Genomic DNA, 20255 nt, shown 5'->3' with positions numbered 1-20255 from the left:
GAAGGTATCTAGTATATATTTTGCTTGTTTGTCTGTATTCTTTATCTAATAAACGTGAAAACGGCTAAAACGATCGGTCTCCATTTTTTGTAACAACTTACATGATCCCAGGGAAGGATTGGTCGAAATTGAAAAAATGTACATATAGAAAAAAATGTCGTTTTTGGAAAAAAAATCTATTAATCCGCGTGTACTGTTACTAGATGAGGGGCGCGAAGCACTTTAAAAGACTATATATTTATACTTTACTTGTTTGTCTGTTTAATTGTATCCAATAAACGTTAAAACAACTTAACCGGTTGGCCCAACATTTTTTAAGACAACTGACATGAATGGATGCTCAGAATTACAAAATTTGTCTCAGAAATATTTGGATTTTTTGAAAAATTTTAAATATTTACGAAAAAAAATAACTTCTCGAAATATTTTTGTTCTTGTCTTCTATTGTACGAAGAGAAAATGCACACAGACAGAGCCCCAATTAAAAGTTAAAATAGAAGATGGTCGCGAAGCGCCCAAAAAGTCTAGTATATGTATATTTTATATCATACGTTTCTGTTTACCTAGATGTTTGACTTTTCCGAGAGCATTTTGGGTGAAAAAAGAAACGTTGCCATCTCTTGCTGCCTGAAAAAATCAATAAGTGAGTTTAATCTTTAAATTCAAAGATTCAACTGTTGTAATATTTAATGATTCAAGTTAAAAAAAAATAGGTTACGCTTTCATTAGCGTTTGATAAAATATAAGCAAGACGCAAGTGTGCAGTGTGCATGTTCATTCGAAAAAAAACTTTAACCCTATTCCGATTCGGCTATTTTGTGTTTCAATCAATTTAATAATTTTAGACATCGAAACCAATTTTTTAAAAGATTAAAAATTATTAGTTTTGAAATGTATTATTAAAAGGGATGAAAAAACCGAAATCATGGATATATAATAGATGGATATATCATAGTCAAGGTTTGATGTAATTTTTTCGCTGGGTGTTATGCAGTACATTAGACATTGGACCCTGGAACTTACAATTTGTCTTTGGTTTTCGTAAAGTTAATTGGGGGGGATTTCCAAACACCCTTTGGTCAAAGATATCAAACATAAAGTTAAAGTGGTTACGTCTCCAAGCCTCCACCTTTTGGTTTCCACACCCCGCATTTTAGTCTCAAATAAAAATACATTTCGCTTTTACATCCATAAAAAATTTAAAATTTAGCTTTTTAAAATACATTAAAAAATCGAGAGGCACGGAAAAGGTTTCGCGGGGCTTGGAGGTCATTCTGCGTTTCACGAGGCTCCGGAGGTCATTTCGCGGGGCGCATGGCGGCACTGCACCCCCTCCCTCGTTGGCGTTGCTTTATATCAGGCTTTCATTTAATTTGTGTGTATGATAAAAAATTTGGGCTTACAAGTCATGCCATATTTTAGTGTCCTGCTGTTTATTCTGTCAAATGTGTTTTGGCAGTTGATATTGCTTTATTGCTTTACTAGCTTGGGAACCCAACGCTGCCCAGGTTACTAAAAGTTACTCCGCAATTTACCCGGATTTGAACGATTTTACCGGGTAACTAAGTTTTCGCTTTTAAAGTCGACCAAATCAACAATGATAATGTCAAAACCAAACTAAGAACATTCCCGTGGATCTCACGAGTTCCCCAATTGAAATTCAAGGGAAATCGGTCAAGGGGTTCCTGAGTTATGATCGGACAAACAAACAAAAAAACAGACAAACAGAGATTACAACTTTATATATATATAGATTCTTGTATACAATTAATTTCTATATTATCTATTATATTATATATTATATTATATATACAGATATTTACTTGTTATTGCTTGCATTAGCTTACTTTTTTAGTGGAAATAATTAGAGACAGACACCTCAGATATTAAGAGCAGAAATTGACATAACTTTTCTAACGCCATCAAAGAGATAACATTTTCCGAAAACCGACATAACCTCTTAAATATTTGCCTCCTAAAATGGTTTTTACTTTTTTGTCTATAAAAAAAATATTTTGTATAGTTGGGGACGAAATTACAGTGTCACCATGGAATAAGCCTAGTGTAGAAAACCAGACCATGGGGTTCCTGAATGGAATGGGGGCTATATACAGACACTGCATGTGCAGGGCGTGTTAGACTCATGAAAAGCTGCTTGACTGTGTAATTATGCATCTAGAACACAGGGAATAGAGTAAGAGAAAAGAGTGAGTTGTGGGCCAGCTCTCACAAGGAGAAGATGAAGAAATTCGCCAACTCCCCACAGTGGTAGGATGGACAACCTAAGAACCAGTCAGTCCAAAGGAATGGAAACTGCTTGGTTGTATCGGAGCTGTGGGAAAACAACATGTTGCCGGGAGAAATATATTACCAGAGGAGATATGTTGCTGGAGGAGATATGTTGCCTGAGGAAATATGTTGCAGGAGGTGATATTTTACTGGAGGGAATATGTTGCCGGAAGAGATCTGTTGCCGGAGGGGATATTATGTATTATGTATCTAGCCAAAGGAAGGTATCTAGCCAAAGGAGGTACCTAGCCTAAAGAAGGTATCTAGCCAAAGTAGGTATTTAGCCAAAGGAGGCATCTAGCCAAAGGAGGTATCTAGCCAAAGGAGGTATCTAGCCAAAGAAGGTATCTAGCAAAAGAGGGTATCTAGCCATAGGAGGTATCTAAATCTGTGACTCTAGATGAACTGTAGTAGCGATTTATCTACATCTCAATTACTTCTTTATTTTGTTTTTCTTTGATATAAATGTTCAACTACTTTGTTCTTTTATTGGTGTGCGACTTGAAGACTAATATAATAATGATATCCCCCTTTGGGTGGTTCCTTTCATATTTAAAACATAACAACAGGTTACTCACCTTAAAAAATTCATATTCCACATTTTGTCTGTTCGTAATTACGATTTTTAATTTGAAAACATATATTTCTTGATTTTAAAATTAAAATCAGTTTTAAATAAAAGTTGAATTTAAATATTATTTCTTAAGTTGCCCAAAAAATTTTACATGATCAAATAACGTAAGCAAAATGTTGTTCTTTTCAAAATGCCCAATAATTTAAGCTGGATTAATATTTAAGAGAGAATAAATAAATAAAAACAATAATGTTTTGAGTGATGTTATAAATGGACTTTGTTTGACATTAAGGAACAGGGTTGACTTATAAAATACCTTAAAAACGAGTCTCAGTTTATTTTTTTCATTCTTTTCTTTATCGTAATCAAAATGAACGTCGCCAGGATCATCGATTTGTGTTTCCTCTTTTCCGTCTTCATCCGTCTCTGTGACCTTGTGATGCAAGATTGGTGAATCAATGATCACCCTTACCGCATCTCTCTCCGAGAAGAACATATTATTGCTCCTTTTCCATCTGTGTTGGCGGATAAAAATAATATTCTGTAAACACATGACACAGATATCATAAAATCACAGGAACCTGTATCAAGACTTCCTTAATAAGACTTTCCTGTAAAAGTTCGATTCGGACAACAACAACATTTGGAATAAGTTTTTTGTCAGTTTTTTGAAACTGGGAAACAATCAATGTACGAATGGACAATGGTAAATTATTGCACACTAGGTAACCTTTTTATCTGCATGTCTATAGAATGTATTCTGCAAGATCAAAGGAATGCATGTGAATAGAAATCTGTTTTTATTAAGATATTCGTTAAGATACCAAGGCCTGAACAGTAACAGATCTGAGCTGAAAACTTTAGAATGGTGGATATCGAGATTAATGCTTGATCCACTCTTTTTCTTAACACCAAGACTAACCTAATCTTGTACCGGTATCCTGAAAAGTGTATAAAATTCGACCAATCAGAGTCGATTATATATAGATTAATATACAAAAACGGGAGGGACTTTCTTATTTAAAAAAACGGTTTTTGATTATTCTCTGCTATATCCAAGAAAGAGAGGTTTAAGAAGAGAATCAAAATCAGATTAATTAATCGAGATTATGGATATCTCATTCTAAAGTTTTCAGCTCTGATTTATTAACTCTGTAAAATCTACTAACCTTAAAAAAGTTTTCGGACAAATTGCTGTTTATCTAGTGTGTGTTTTAAATGTACAGTTTTAAATGAATAAAAACAAAAATATCTTTAGCTTTGAGTAAACAATATATGCTGGAATTATGATTTCAGAAAAACCCAGGATTTTTTGGCATAATACCAATTTAAGAAAATAAAAATGTAGGAAATATACAAAGGTAACCTGAGCTGGGAACTTTTGAATGTTGAATATCAGGATTAATGCTTGATCTCCTCTTGTTTTTAATCTCCAGATTAATTAACTGATCGGGATTAAGGATATTCCATTCTAAAGTTCCCAGCTCTAAACAAGAAATCTTTTCACGGTGTGGTCTGCTTTCTTACAGTGAAATCCTTAATAACGAATACATTGAAAGAATTTATCAAATGTCGCCTTGACAATTTTTCAATGAGTTTTATACTATATTACGTAAATTTCAGTATTTGCGAAAATAAATAAATAGCCATGAATATGCGGGAACAGTTTTAAAGAGCTCCATATAATAATTTAATTAATTTTTATATATAGTTGATTTTTCATAATATGTTTTAATTGTTATGATCTGAGAGTTACTTATAAAAACATTTATTCCTGTTTCGAGGATTTTTGGTAATGAAGACGACATTTTAATATTTTCCAGGAATGTTCGAAAACAAGTTGTAAGCTAAATATTATTTAAAAAAAAAAAAAAATCAAAACTAGTATGAAATATCAAATATATACAAATGTGGCGAAAGATAATCGATGACTATAGGTTGTAATATCTGAATGATTTGTTTCAAATTAAATTGATTTTTTTACGATCTAAGTCGAATGTTGCAATTTTCTCAATTTGTATGGACGCCATGTTATTCGGTATGAGACGTCTTTAACAATTTTCTCCCTATAGACGCAACTGATAGAAGTAAGATTAGTAGAGGTCAAAAGCGCTTTTTTATCGCATTAAACCTATACCCCCTTTAATTTTTCGCGAACACTCCCTTTCAGGTTTATAAGATTTACTTACTTTTTATTCTAAGACTTAAAATATTTCTTACGCAGAAAGTAAGATAAGGAATTGAGTCTTTGCCACAAACTCTGTTTTTTAAATCCTTATATCTTAACAACCCAATGTTGTAGACTTTAGATATTTCAAACTATCACTTTTGTTATATCAAACAATTAAAGTTTGAAATATCAAAGGTTTACATAATTTGGTTGTATTAGAAAATTGGGATTTGTTGCAAAGACTCAATTCCTTTGGGGAAACTTTATTGAGGGAACTTAGTTTGTATTTCTTGTAACCATATTTCTTTTTGAAAATTGTTTAAATTTTAAAAGATCACCAAAGTCAAATGAATATTTTTCAAAGGTTTTAAAATGTAAAAAGAATTATAAAAAAAGTATTGCTTAAATCAAAGATTTTTCTCTATAGTCTTTCTTTTTGCGCAAAAAAAATGTTTTTAATATATTAGTCCTAATGAGGCACTATTTCTGATAATTCATAAATAATTCTAATCTATAAATGCCTTAACTATTAAAATAAGAAATCTAGAACCAAATTATTTCTTTCAAAAATTCCTGAAATCTGAGAATCAACCACTTAATGAATATTTAGTAATTTTTAAAATCTTTTTGATAATACAAGTTGAGTGTACAAATTAAACTGGATTCTTCTTATAAGCCAAGTTTATCTAAAACAATTCTTATCTTTCTATAGTTTGATGATAAAGGAAAAAATATATTCAAAGAATTGACTTGCGTCTTTCATTTTTCTTAATTGTTGGAAATCAAATTTTTTTAAAATCACTAGAACAAGCAATAGGATATAAAAAGACATCGGTATGTATTGAACCTGCAAAAATGAAAAAAAATCTGTTTAATCCACTTCAACCTTTATTTAGAAAAAATGTCTACAAGGGGGAGGGAGACTAGCACCAGTCCCCCCCCTTACACTTGAAAAGAAATGTGTTAGTTGCGACATAACGTTACTACGTACACAAAGATAAAATGGTACAATATTATGATAAGAACAATTAAACAAAAATGAAGTATTACTGTATGTTTTTAGTCCGTACATAAAGTTTTAACAGATTTATAATTTTAGACTTCGAGTTATTCATGAAGAATTGGCAATTTCGATACTTGATCAAAAGGAATATGAATGATTGAATGTCATGTTTAGTCTGACACAACATTTGTTGAGAATTACTTACAATTCTAAATTGTACATTCAGGACTAGGGCCGCAACCCTTATATAACCTTTTTACAGTCAACGAGCATGGGTTCACACCCTTTGTCGATGGTAGATGTCAAAGTCTGCTACAGTCAACAAGAAGGGGTTCACACCCTTTGCTAATGGTAGATGTCAAAGTCTGCTACAGTCAACAAGAATGGGTTCGCACTCTTTGCTAATGGTAGATGTCAAAGTCTACTACAGTCAACAAGAATGGCCGGGTTCACACCCTTTGCTAATGGTAGATGTCAAAGTCTTATGGGTTCACACCCTTTGCTAATGGTATATGTCAAAGTCTACTACAGTCAACAAGAATGGGTTCACAACCGTGACCCTTTGCTAATGGTGGATGTCAAAGTCTACAACAGTCAACGAGTGTGGGTTCACACCCTTTGCTAATGATGAATGTCAAAGTCTACTAAAGTCAACGAGAATATATTTCTACTTTTGCTGAATCAATATGTATTTATAAGTTCAATGAATGCATTCCTGAAAATGTTTTGATTATGTAAGTGCTGACAATGAATGTATATTTAGTTGAGATTTCAATATGTATTCTTTGTTTCAACAAAAACGATCAAACAAAATTATCAAACATTATATTTTCAATTGGCTCATAATAAATTTTCTTTTTTGTTTTAAATTAAGCTGAACCATCATACATTTATTTTGTATTTATTATTTTGTATTTTGTGTTTGAAAATAAATACTATAACTATAACATTACATTCTTGTGCGATAGATGCAATATTTTACATAAAACAGTTCTGAAATCATATTTGCTTATTGAAAGTCGAATCCATAGTTTATGACAATTTAATAAACTTGTCACAAATTTATTATTACCATCTAACATGGCATTAAAATCTAATATATATATAATGTTCTTAGTATTACACAATTTAGTTGACAACCAGCATTCAAATGTTTTCTTTGATCTTGGAAAGAATTTATTCACAAACCTGATTTTAGAAGTGTAATTCTAAAGTTAATAATCACAAAATAACCCTAATCAAGGCATTTGAAAATGTGGTGTCCCATTTTAGTGCTTTCGATGTACCTTCAAGTCTTCTTTCTACTGTCAAGTTTCGTGCATAAAATATGTAACAGGTTACAGGTCTTCATTTTTCTCAGATGTTTTAGCATGAACTGGAACAAGAAAAAAGTTTTAAAAAATAAATTCTTATATCTTACATTTTAGAATTTTTTCACAGGACCTTTAAATGTAAATTTTTCTGAGAAAGAGAACCAAAATGCCTTTTTAGGCAAGTAGCTCAATATTTTATCTTCCGGACCACAACATTTAGCGATTCAGAGAATTAAGTGAGCGCAATGCCGCCATGTTGATTTTGTGTCGTCATTTGTGGTCTGATGGAGGAGAAAATATTGTGGTGCGTCGTCTTACCTCCCTGATGTGACTGTGACATGTGAGACTACTTTCAATAATTACAACAAAAATTCTTTCCCTCAATCCAGACCACTCAACATTAACCCAAAACCGTTTAGAATTCTTAAATAAGATTTAAAATGAATATTTTTATAATTATTTAATGTAGCATGAATACTGCACATTAAGCCCGGTTCATTTCAAGTACCGGGCCAACATCTAACCAAATAGGGCGAGCTGTACAGTGTACACTCCAAATACAGATAATACCAGGCAAAACGGGATAGTACACCAAATGAACCAGACCCTTCTTAGGACATCAACGTGACTTTAGGCGTTATTTATTAAGTTTTAGATATAAGTTTTTCAATTTGAAAAAAACTTACCTTACCATCCGTCAACCGACCCTAATTACCGATCATTCCATTAATCATTTTGCGATAAGGTAGGAATTTAAAATGAAACCCTGCGAAAAAAAGTGTAAAGAAGATTAAGGTCTAAGAAAGAATTTTGATAAATTATAAACGATTTTGGAAGATTTGAAAGGAATTGAGTCGTTGCCACAAACTCTGATTTTTTAATCACTATATCTTTGGAACCAAATGTTGTAGACCAGCTTGGATATTTCAAACTATGAATTCTGTTAGATCAAATAATCTGAGTTTGAACTATCAAAGGTTTACAACATCGGGTTCTAAAGATATTGAAGTTTAAATATTTGATTTTGTTCCAAAGACTCAATTCCTTTGAAATTCGACAGTTTTGAATGTTGGATGAATTTTTGTAAACCTTTCTATGATTTGGAGGGATTTTTATTTTATCTGAACTGCGCAAAAACTTACATTTTTTTATATCGATTAACAGGTTCAGAAATTCAAATGTGCAAGTGTTTGTTTGATTTTGCGACCTGATAGCTCCACCAACTTACTTTTGTCTAAAACTCACAACTAAGCTTTGCTGAAGATTATAATATTTCGTATTTCATTTCATATGACATTGGGTATTATAAAAATCATAAAGGAATTAGAAAATCAGAGTTTGTGACAAATACTCAATTCCTTTATAAATTGAATACAAGTCAAAAATGTGTGAAAAAAAAATAAAAAAGGGAAACCGATCAACAAATTGAGTATTTCAAAAATTTCCAAAAATCCGAAATCGTTCGGAAAAAGAGGAAACTGTTCAACAAACTCAGAATTAAAAACTTTTTCCAAAAACCGGAAACGGATAGAAAAATATGTGGAACTAAAGGGAAACGAATCATCATTAAGTATAGGGGAAACGGGTCACGGAGTTTCTTAGTACCTTATAACAAATGTCTCTAAATGGCATCTCTGCACCCCTTGGCAAAATGAGTCAATTCTTGAATTGATCCCTGGAAAGAAGATGGCGCCCACCCTTCAGCTAATGTGCCCTTGAGACCTATAGGATGTTTCTAAACATGAATAGTAACCCAGAAGACTAAATGAGACCTATAGGATGTTTCTAAACATGAATAGTAACCCAGAAGACTAAATATACTCTATAAAATTTGTAGAAATTTCATTTAGATTAGAATACTTCATATCTGTGGAATAAAATACTATTCTATTTTACTATTTCCAAAATAAAGTCTGCAATTACAAGGTTTCGTGTTACATATTGTTTCATATTTTAAGTTCAGTTTTAAGAAGTTCGTTGACGTGAATGAAAGTTTAAAGTTTAACACTAACCATTGAGATCAGTTTGAGTTACATTTATCTTCTGTATATGTAACACCTATCTTAAAATTATAACAAACAATTCGGATATAAAGATTTTCTCGATTCTAACTTTAAGCATTATAACTCATGAATAACTTGAATTATTGGCAGAAACGTGCTTGAAATAAATCAAGTAAATTCCTAGTTAAAACTAAAAATGTACAGTTTCAAGGAACTTTAAGTCTACAGCGCGATTCTTTGGGCACACGACACTTCTCAATAAAGAACGGCCCATATGTTCTATATATATAATTGTTATAATTATCTTGACAGTGGAAATAGCGTAAACAGATAGTGTCAAAGAGAAAATATCACAAAGTTTCAAGTTATATTTTTATGAATTTCTATAATATTCCGTACTTTATTCCAATTTCTTATTTGTTGAGAAATATAAGTTTACTGTATCACTATCAAGATACATAATCAAAATATAGACAACTTTTCATGTGCGGATGTTTCATGTCAGGAGGATTTTACATCCTCCTTTTTTGGCGAGTCCCCCCCCCCCCCGCGAGGGAAATTGGTATGCATGAGGGGTGGGGACGCATGGGAGAGAAACACACATGAATGTCATTATTTATGATGTTGACTCTTCAAATCACAGAGTATAAATAGAGTGTTGTTAATATCTACACATTTGTGCATTACTTTATATACACTCTACAGGATTACCCACAAAAGATAAGACTGTAAAGACGACCTGGAACTCTTAAAAAAATTACAAACCCAAGGTTTAATTGAGTCTTCTACCTTGAATAAAGTCTTTTAAGGGCTTATTTCATGATTTGGCTAAGAAAGAAACAAGTTTACAATTTCAGGAAACAGTGTATTTATGAAATGTTGGCTTATATACTTACTGCAGACCTCATTATCAAATTTTGAGATCTACATATCATATCAAAGGCATATTAGTATAAATAATTTAAGATGTCAAAACAATTTCAACAAGTATTTCAGGTTATTTATTCAATTCTATTTCTATTCTTTTATTCCTTGATGCTTTTATTTCACATCACAAACTTCCCTTTTTTGCACAAAAGTCACTTAAAACAATAGTTTCCATATGACCAGAAAGCCAAAATCATATTTAAATTAAACATTTTTACTTTGCATTAATCTAACTAACTTGGGTTTCTTAGGATATTTACTGTCTTATGATTAAAGGGACCGTTCACTTATTTGGGTAATTTCAGGGTAAACTAAACAGCATATTCGCTCTTGATTGCTAATAGTCTTACTTTTCAAAGACAACTGTGGCCGGAGAAAAAGCCGATTTTTCGTTCAGAATTAGAGCGGAAAGAAACGGTCCCTCTCTATAGACACTATTTGACGTTTTTATCAGTAACAGCAGCCCAATAAATTTTAAATTTATCACAATTTAATGTCATCATGTGTTCGTTGTTATATACTAAAATATGAAAACTTTTGACATTTGAGTTAGCAAGAAATTTACGTGTTCGTATTAAAACATGTAAAAGTGAGAACAAAGACGACAATCAATTAATCATTACTCGTATTTTGGTTCGTAGATTTTGTAGATTTTTTCCCGTATGTGCACAACTTTTCATTTGTCATGCCGCGTTCAATTCAGCTTTTTACACAGGCAATACACAATTTTGAATGCGATAAAATAGTGTTATTTTAGAAATAGAAAGTTAAAAAACAACAAAAATAAAAAATAATGACATTTACAATTAACGATTAGATACTACAGTTTAATTTTATATTAGAAATTTATTTTGATGCACAGCATATTGATAAAAACATCAATACAGTGATTATAGAGAGGGACTGTCCTTTTCCGCTCAAATTCTGAACGAAAAATCGACTTTTTCTCCGGCCACAGTTGTCTTTGAAAAGTAAGACTATTTAGTTTACCCTGAAATTACCCAAATAAGTGAACGGTCCCTTTAAGAGTTCATAGTTCGAAATTTTAAAAAGGTCTGAAAAGATAGGACTAGAAAATTTAAGTTCTATCTATGAATCTTAAAACTTAAAATTTGTAAAATGTAGTACCCTGCAATGTATTGTAGTTGAACTGAGAATGTAGTATTGTGGATTTTTTTAGGATTTATTTGAGACATATAAAACGTTTTAATAATGTATCATTACTGAGTTTGATCGAAAAGTCGACGTTCAAAATCATCCATTTGAGTGGTTACGTTTTGAGATTCTATTTTTTTAAAATTATAAAATGCAGTTAAACCCTAAATGAATGAGCCATACATTGAAAGAATTTATCAAATGTCGTCACGACAAATTTTCAATGTGTTTTATACTATTTCACGTATTGGCGAAAATAAATAAATAGCCATGAATATGCGGGAACAGTTTTAAAGAGCTCCATATAATCATTAAATTAAAAAAACTAAATATGGCTTTTTTAGGATTTAAGTGTAACGGCGACGAAAAATGTAAAAATTCTACAGTCAACTAATTTGATGTCAATAAATCAATGTTAGAATCAATTATTTTTTTTTCATTATTTTATTTAATTTCTTTACAAATTTGTTTGCAGATTTCTTCACATGTCGTCTTTTCAATAATAATAATTATAATAATATTAATAATAATAATAACAATAATTTTAGGAAATCTACAGAAAACGTTTGTGAACTATGAGACATTACATAACAACTAACTAAGTAAGATTAATTATTTTCGATTATAAGAGTTAATTTTATTTTTTCAACCTGTTTCTATTTATGTGTTGCAGACTTTGCGCTCAAACTCAATAATTATACAAAATATTTTTTATGTCTCAAATGAATCTTAAAAAAATTCTCCACAATACTACATTCTTAGTTCAACTACCATACATTGCCGGCCATTCCCTTTAAAGCAAAGCCTTTCAATTTCTTCATGATTTCATATATATGATTTGTATATAAAGTGCTCTTTAACGTTCATGCTTACTTCATGTATGAAGACAATTGTGCGCAAAATTGCATAAGATTATTATAAAAACTGTAACACATTTATTTTGACACTTTAATGGTCTCGAAGTTTTCGTCTTTTAAGATTATAAAAGTCTAAAACACTTTCTCGCGAAGAGACCATTCGTGTCCAAAAAATTTCGAGCACTTTTTAAGAGTATTTACAAAAAAAATTCTATTGAAAAGACAGGAAGCTAGAAAGCTAGATACTATGATACAAGTATGTCACACCAATTGAATTCCAAATCCCTGTATTCCTGTCCAGAAAATAATCATTCTAAATAAATTTAAACAAATTATTTTTAGGAAGAAAATAGCATATTCTTTCTTTAGTCGTAGTATTTCGCGTTTAGCATTTTTGAGATTTTCATCTTATTTATCGACCTGAAATGAAACGAAAATCATCAAATTTCATTGCGGGGCGACGAGCCCCCTTACTGTGACACCACGCCTGTTAGGCATAAAAGACTTTTTAAAATTTAAATTTTATTGTTTGTCTAATGTCAGCTGTAATAAATATTTCAGCTATATTCAGAGAGTGTGGTCAGAAAATCTGAAAATCATTTCTTTTAACAAACAAAGTAAGTTAGAAACAAAAAAAACATGGCGTTGCCTAATTATAAGGAAAAAGTTCATTTAAAAACACAGAAACAATGCCAGGGCGAAAAGAGGTGCGGTTGGACGAAAAATGGTGAGCACAATGCCGAGAAAATGAAATAGTGACGACATTTGCGGACCGGACGAAAAACCGGTGCGGTGTGCCGTGCCTCCCTCATGGTACCATCAAATGACTAACCTTTAGCTTTCGAGTTTACTTAAAACATTGAGAAAGCTTGTCCGGGATATAGGAAAGCTGTCTGCTGAGTTAAGAGTTTAGTTCAGTTTTTGATGTCTTGATATGCTCTGTGTAGCCGATAATTTTCCCTCATTCTAAGAAACTAATCAAAATTTATTTTGGAACGATATAATATGGGTCACCTGCACTATTTACTATTTGGTTGGAAAAAATAGTTTTAAAAAGCTTGCGCGCTTTTCCCTTGATTTTATCTTTAAACAATTTTAAGCGTGTATTTGGAAAGTGCTTACGCAAGGTGTTACGTAACATGACGGTAATGTTACATCGTCTATACGCAACATCCCCCCTAATGAACTTCCGACCTATTAACTTTCCGACCTATACTGCAATATCGGACCTACGCCAGCTGTTTCTTTTTGTATTATTTGAGGGTTAGGTTAGATTAAGTCTATTTCTGGGTCGAGCGCTGCGGCTAGGTCAGGCTATGGGGCCGAACCCCGCGGCTAGGACAGGCTAGGGGCCGGCGCTGCGGCCACAAGTCCACATAGCCGCTGTAAAACTACGTGCTAGTAGGTCGCATGTGTAGTATAGCGGATTTGCGTAGGTCGAAAAATACACCACCAACATGACTTTTATCATTACATAATATTTGAATAACGGTGGAATAGTTACGAGTATTAAATATCGTCTTTCATATGACTTTCTCAATGTTAAAACCTTCAGGCGAAACTATTGGTCAAATTTACGTTAATTGAGATAAATGATTTTTTTTATAAACAGTAATATTGTGTAAACTGTTTTTTTAGATGAGTAAGATTTCTAAAACAATGACAATGTCGTGACAGTGAATCTACTTAACATTGATTAAGTTCTTATAGTTCATGGAACCTTCCTTCCTTCCTCTTTCATCCAGTCCAGTCAAAGTTTCTACCTAAAGGAGGAGAAGACCAAACAATAATCATGAATAAGGAAAATGTATTTTAGTTTTATATGTATCTTGTCTAATAAGAATTTAAAATAATGTTGGATTAGTTTTCAATGCTCCGTCCTCGAGACCACTGTGAGAAATATTGGTTAATTAATTTGTTCGGATTCCAAATACATTAAAAAAAATACAAACTTATGTGTTTACTATCATACATTTAAATTCAGGAAGAAGGAATTAAACAGCCGAAGAACCCAAGAGAAAAGGCAAACATCTTTTCAATCGCCTTTTTTTGGTGGGTAACTAAAGTACATCTAACTTTTTGAACACAATCACAACTTCCGCTTATTACTTTGCCCGGCCCATGCTTGTATCTCAGAAAGTTCAGCTACTTTGTTTGATCACAATATTTTAATTCAAACCTGGATTTAAAAGAGTTTGGAGTTATTTATTCATGTGTTTCTAATCCAGGGGTGCATTGAGAGGGGAAGAGAACGGAAGTGGGTGGAAGGAAAATGGGGAAAGGGAATGGAAAAAGGAAATTAATTTCCCCAAAATCTTTAATGCAGCGTAAAAAAAGTACCAAAAATCTAATCTTTCGGAATTCTCTCAGATACCTTAGATAAAAGATTCATGAAGAGAACGAATTATTTGGTGTACACTGTACATCCTTAAACAAATTAAGTTTAGTAGTTTTCATATAGAGTATTTTGGACAATTGAACAAAAAACAAAAGAAATAAAAGATAGGATTGGATTCCACAGTGAGGCTTGTATCTTTTGCAATCTTTCTGTGTTGTCTAGCTAACATATTTTTCTTTAAAAATGTCAAAACGTTACAGAAAAAAGAGATTTTTGAGAAATATTTATCGTTTTTGGCTCAAGATAATATTTCCAATGACTATTGTCCAAAACGCGGCTGTATGGACGGAAAAGGTCCAAAATAAAAAATAAAATACGCATTCTGATTTTACAGGGGCAAAACTAAGATACTTAATTATTCTTTCAGACTGTACGCCAAATATTTTGATATCTTCGTGACCTTTTTACGTAATGTATCTGCGTGAACCCTGAAAGATCATATTTTTTGTACAATTGATTTTACGTTTAAAACCTACATTCGACTAGTGTGAATCATAAAATGTATTTTATCATTACATTAAGGTGGTTGAATCCTCTGCTGGGACTAGGATACAAAAAGGATTTAGATATTGAAGATATTTTTGAAAATTTAAAATCCGATGGATCGGATGAGCTGGGAGAACGATTGCAAAGGTAACAAATAGGCATTAAGTTAATTTAAGTCTACAGGGTGTGCGTTTAGGCTTTTCAGTCTACCAAACATCGTTGTATGTGTTAAAAAGTACTCCCAGTATGTAATCCGGGAGTCGTCGATGAAACGTTTTTCTCTAAAATGCCGTTTTAACCTTCACAGTAATATTCGAAAATGTGCTTGGTCTCTTTCCAACGATTTCAATATAAACTATAATTTAGTTTTTACGTTTTATACATCAGAATAAAATAAATTGCGCATTTTCAATGATAAAAATTGAGGATTTTTCAAAATAAATTTCATAAGAAGATGTTAATATTTTTTTAACTCACAGGAAAAGGGACCGCGTAAATTTTGAGTACATTTTGAAGGTTAAAACGGCATTTGAAACCAAAATGCTTCAATGACGAATTTAAGGGCATTGTACCTTCTAGAATAACCTTTTATACAATAAAAGTAGGTGAAAAGGCAATTAATATCTTCGGAAATGGAAACAGGCACATTTTCGAATATGAGGCCTAATTTTGAAGGTAAAACGACATTATAGAGAACAATGTTTCATGGATTGTACACTTTTTAACACAATAGCGATGTTTAGTAGGCTAAAAAGAGACCCTTCTTATCCTTGTGAATTCAGATGGTTCGTTTTTGGTCCGTTTTTTGCCTACACTTTCTTTCAAAGCCAAAATTTGGCAAAGATGCAAAAACTAATATGTTGTAAGTAGTAGGTACATCCTATTTTCATCATTCTCATTCTTCTTATCCTGTACTCAATCCTTCTCATCTTGTACTCATTCTTCTCATCCTTCTTACCCTGTACTCATCCTACTTATCCTGTACTCAATCCTTCTCATCTTGTACTCATTCTTCTCATCCTTCTTACCCTGTACTCATCCTAATAATCCTTCTCATCCTGTACTCATTCTTCTCATCCTTCTTACCATGTACTCATCCTTCTCATTCTTCTCATCCTGTACTCATTCTTCTCATTCTTCTCATCCTGTACTCATTCTTCTCATCCTGTACTCATTCTTCTCATTCTTCTCGCTATCCTTATCCTTCTCATCCTTCCCATCCCCTCCTTCTTATCCTTCTTATCTTTCTGATTTTTCTGATTCCTCTCAGCCTTCTTATCCTTTTCATCCATTTCATCCTTCTAATTTTTCTCATCGGTTCATCCTGTACTCATCCTTCTGATTTTTCTGTACTCATCATTTTTCTCCTTCTTCTCATGCTTCTCATTCTTCTTATTCTTCTTATTCTTCTTATTCTTCACATTCTTCTCATTTTTCTCATTCTTTTCATTCTTCTCATTCTTCTCATTCTTCTCATTCTTCTCATTCTTCTCATTCTTCTCATACTTCACATTCTTCACATTCTTCTCATTCATTTTATTCTTCTCATTCTTCTCATTCTTCTCATTCTTCACATTCTTCTCATTCTTCACATTCTTCACATTCTTCACATTCTTCTCATTCTTCTCATTCTTCTCATTCTTTTTATTCTTCTCATTCTTCTCATTCTTCTCATTCTTCTCATTCTTTTTAATCTTCTCATTCTTCTCATTCTTCTCATTCTTCTCATTCTTCTCATTCTTCTCATTCTTTTTAATCTTCTCATTCTTCTCATTCTTCTCATTCTTCTCATTATTCTCATTCTTCTCATTCTTCTCATACTTAACATTCTTCACATTCTTCTCATTTTTCTTATTCTTCTCATTCTTCTTATTCTTCTCATTCTTCTCATTCTTTTCATTCTTCACTTTCTTCTCATTCTTCTCATTCTTCTCATTTTTTTAATCTGAAACTTTTTACAATGTCTAAATATTAATTTTTAGCGAAGCAAACTTATTTTATTTTAGTACACAGATCTTTTAATGGAATGTGGTATACAATATATTGATCGGAAAAAAATTAATTAAAGAATTTAAAAATCGAACCACAAATCAAGAGCTGTTTTGTATAAAGTAATTCAACACCTTAAATTTAGGGAATGGGATAAGGAGCTTGAGAAGGCTTACTGTATGAAGGAAAAGGGAGAGGAGTATTCTCCCAGCTTGTTTAAGGCACTCCTGCGTCAGTTTGGACCATTCTACGCTTTCCTCGGCGTATTCACATTCATTGAGGAATGCTTGCTCAGGATATTTCAACCTTTATTTATGGGTAAAGTTTTTAATTCTAACAAGATTTATTTCTCTTGAACAATATCGAACACTTTTTATTTTTGAACAACATCGTAATTACAAAATAAACTTTGCAACATTTGATATTTTATGCAGAATCCATCATGACCCTATTCCTACAGACTCATTCTTTGCCNGGCTAATGGACTCATTCCTCTACTTTATAGTAAAAACAAAAATTAAGCAAACATGATCAATTTTACAATTTTAAAAAGCCCTTGAATTAGGGGGTTCAGATATGAAAAATAAATGCAAACATTTGCGAAGTTTAAGTATGTATTCAGGAAAAACTGGAAATGTGTAAATTTACTTTTAAATTTATTTTCTTTCCAAAACTTGTGCACTGCTTTCCAAAGAGCTTAACATTTTTGGAATCCATGACTTGAAGAACGTTTAAAAGTTTAGTCTGATGTATGTAAAAAACATTAACCAGTAATCAATATAAATTTCTTCCTAAGTTCAGTCCCATGCATTACTTTTAATGTACAATCTTTTAGAGGTCAAAATCTAATGTGCACTGATGATTTTTGTCTTCCAGTGGACATATAGATTTATATCGGATATGTGGTTTTAATCAAATCTTATTAAAGAGGAAAGTATTTTAAAAAGGTTATGGCCCAATTTTTTCAAAGCTTCAAAGCTTATAACTATATGAAGCCCTGTTTTCTGTGCAACTGATAATTTATTCAGGATGGATGATGCTTTATTTTGCCCCTGGAAGTAACATGAGTTTGAAAGAAGCATATTTCTATGGAGCAGGTGTAATCGCTATGTCAGCGCTCTACACATTTACTCATCATCCATACTTTTTTGGCGTAATGCACACTGGAATGAGAATCCGTATAGCGACTTGTTGTCTTGTATATAGAAAGGTAAACATAAATTTAAAAACTTTTTTAACGGAAAGGGTAGATACTGGGTATTTATACACTTAAATTGTATAAAACTAGCTGAAGTGACCGGTGTTACCTGTTGAATTTTTTTTAAATCGAATATTAAAAAAAATATTATTTCAAAAAATTTAGATTTTGGAAAACACATAATTTCTATTTTTTGAAGACTACGTTACCCCTTAGTTCCCTTAAAATAATTCAGCCCATTCGGTCCAGTCGTTTGGCCAGCTATATAGCTGACATATATATTTATGAGCGAAGAGCTTTATTGTATAGAATAGATTCTACCAGTTAACCTTCCAGGTTCCAGAAACCAAGGCAACGTCCCCTAATTTTGTACTTAGATCACACTTTCCTTCACTTACGGAGGAGCATTACGCAAAATTACGTGTTAATTATGTATACAAAAGAAAGTCTAGTTTCGCGTAATTAAGTCGTAATTACGCGAAATTACGTAATACGAAACCTTCCGTAATTTGAATAAGGACATATTAATTCTCAGAAAGGAATATAGCGAAAAAATGTGTGTAAGGATATGCGCGCCACAACCATGTCCATTTAAATACTTTCAAATTGAATGAAAATTCGGTGATGGACCAAACCTCTGTAGAGAAAAAAGTAAATGTTGGTTGCACATTTTATTAAAAATATACATATTTCGGTCTAGGTTAACCCTCGTCAGTTCTAACGATATAATAACTATCAAAATCGATGTTAAAAACCACAAGAAAATAAACGAACAAAAACGGTTATTTAAAAACAATTTAAATGGGCTGTAAAATGGACAAAAGGGAAACGAACTCAGATCTTTGAGATGGAAAAAAGATAATTTTCAAATATTTACTTTTTAAAAATGTGTTAAGAAAATTATTATTCTTTGAGACTATTTATTGTAGTGTATAAAGTGGTGGGGTCATACCGTCTGCAAACCATGTATCTTCGTTCTATCCCATACTCCTTGGTTTGATCTCCTATCCTCTAGGGATCATTTTAAAGGTTTTGTCAACCATTAGTTTACGTTTAAAAGAGCGCTTGATAATAGTTTAGAACGAATCATGAACGATCCCAAGACAATGCTTGGTAGAATATTCGTAGATCTACCAAAATCAGGATGGATCCCCAATACAATACAATTGCGTGCACCTATCGACGGCCTCCATGGGGGGGGGGGCAGTCCTCCTTTGATGTGTAATCCTGCATTTACAATGTGCTGAGAAAATAATGGAGGCTGGGGCCAGGTAAGGATCCAGAATAATGGAGGCTGGGGAGGTAAGGATCCAGAATAATGGAGGCTGGGGAGGTAAGGATCCAGAATCATCAATAGCAATATCTTTTCTGGAAATAATTATGCAATATGAATCGAATTTGATTAAATTTATAGATTGAAAAACAAATTCACTCGATTAAGTTTTTTTTATTTTTAGGCTTTAAAGCTTTCTAACAGTGCTATGGGAAAGACTACGGTTGGACAGATGGTAAACCTTCTTTCAAACGATGTGAACAGGTTTGATTGTACTCGGTGACCATTAACTTAAGTGAGAACTCATCATAATATTCAAGACCTCATATTCGTACACAAACAGCAAGAACAACGAATGTTAAAGGGAGTGTTCGCGAAAAATGAAAGGGGGTATAGGCTGAATGCGATAAAAAAGCGCCTTTGATCGCTAATAAAAATCATTCAGACATTACAACCTGTATTCATTGATTATCTTTCGCCACATTTGTATATAGTTTATATTTTATAATATGTTTTAATTAATTTGTTTTGAATTTGTTTATTTCTCTTGTCGCTTGCACAACTATCTATAAAGAATGCCGCACACCACTCACATTTTTCGAAATCCGTTAAAACGTTTT

General features: G+C 32.2%; 1 protein-coding gene across 2 annotated transcripts in view; it reads right to left on the bottom strand.

Moving 5' to 3' along the window:
• LOC111703829 (transient receptor potential cation channel subfamily A member 1 homolog) overlaps positions 1–4249 on the bottom strand; it is a 28795-nt gene extending 24546 nt beyond the window's left edge. Inside the window, exons 1-3 of one of the 2 annotated variants that reach the window (XM_023475894.1) lie at positions 4230–4249; positions 3180–3444; positions 564–627 (exon numbers count right to left, since the gene is read on the bottom strand). In XM_023475894.1, the coding sequence (XP_023331662.1) occupies positions 564–627; positions 3180–3416 (301 nt within the window). In that variant the 5' untranslated portion in view covers positions 3417–3444; positions 4230–4249. Of the gene's footprint in view, positions 1–563; positions 628–3179; positions 3783–4229 lie in introns of those variants that run through there. The other variant, XM_023475895.1, reaches the window with a different exon arrangement.
• Positions 4250–20255: the final 16006 nt, after the last annotated feature.

The sequence above is a fragment of the Eurytemora carolleeae genome, unplaced genomic scaffold (assembly GCF_000591075.1).
Source record: "Eurytemora carolleeae unplaced genomic scaffold, Eaff_2.0 scaffold574, whole genome shotgun sequence".
Lineage (NCBI taxonomy): Eukaryota > Metazoa > Arthropoda > Copepoda > Calanoida > Temoridae > Eurytemora > Eurytemora carolleeae.
Note: the sequence above shows the minus strand (reverse complement) of the source record. Positions and strands in the feature narration are given on the sequence as shown.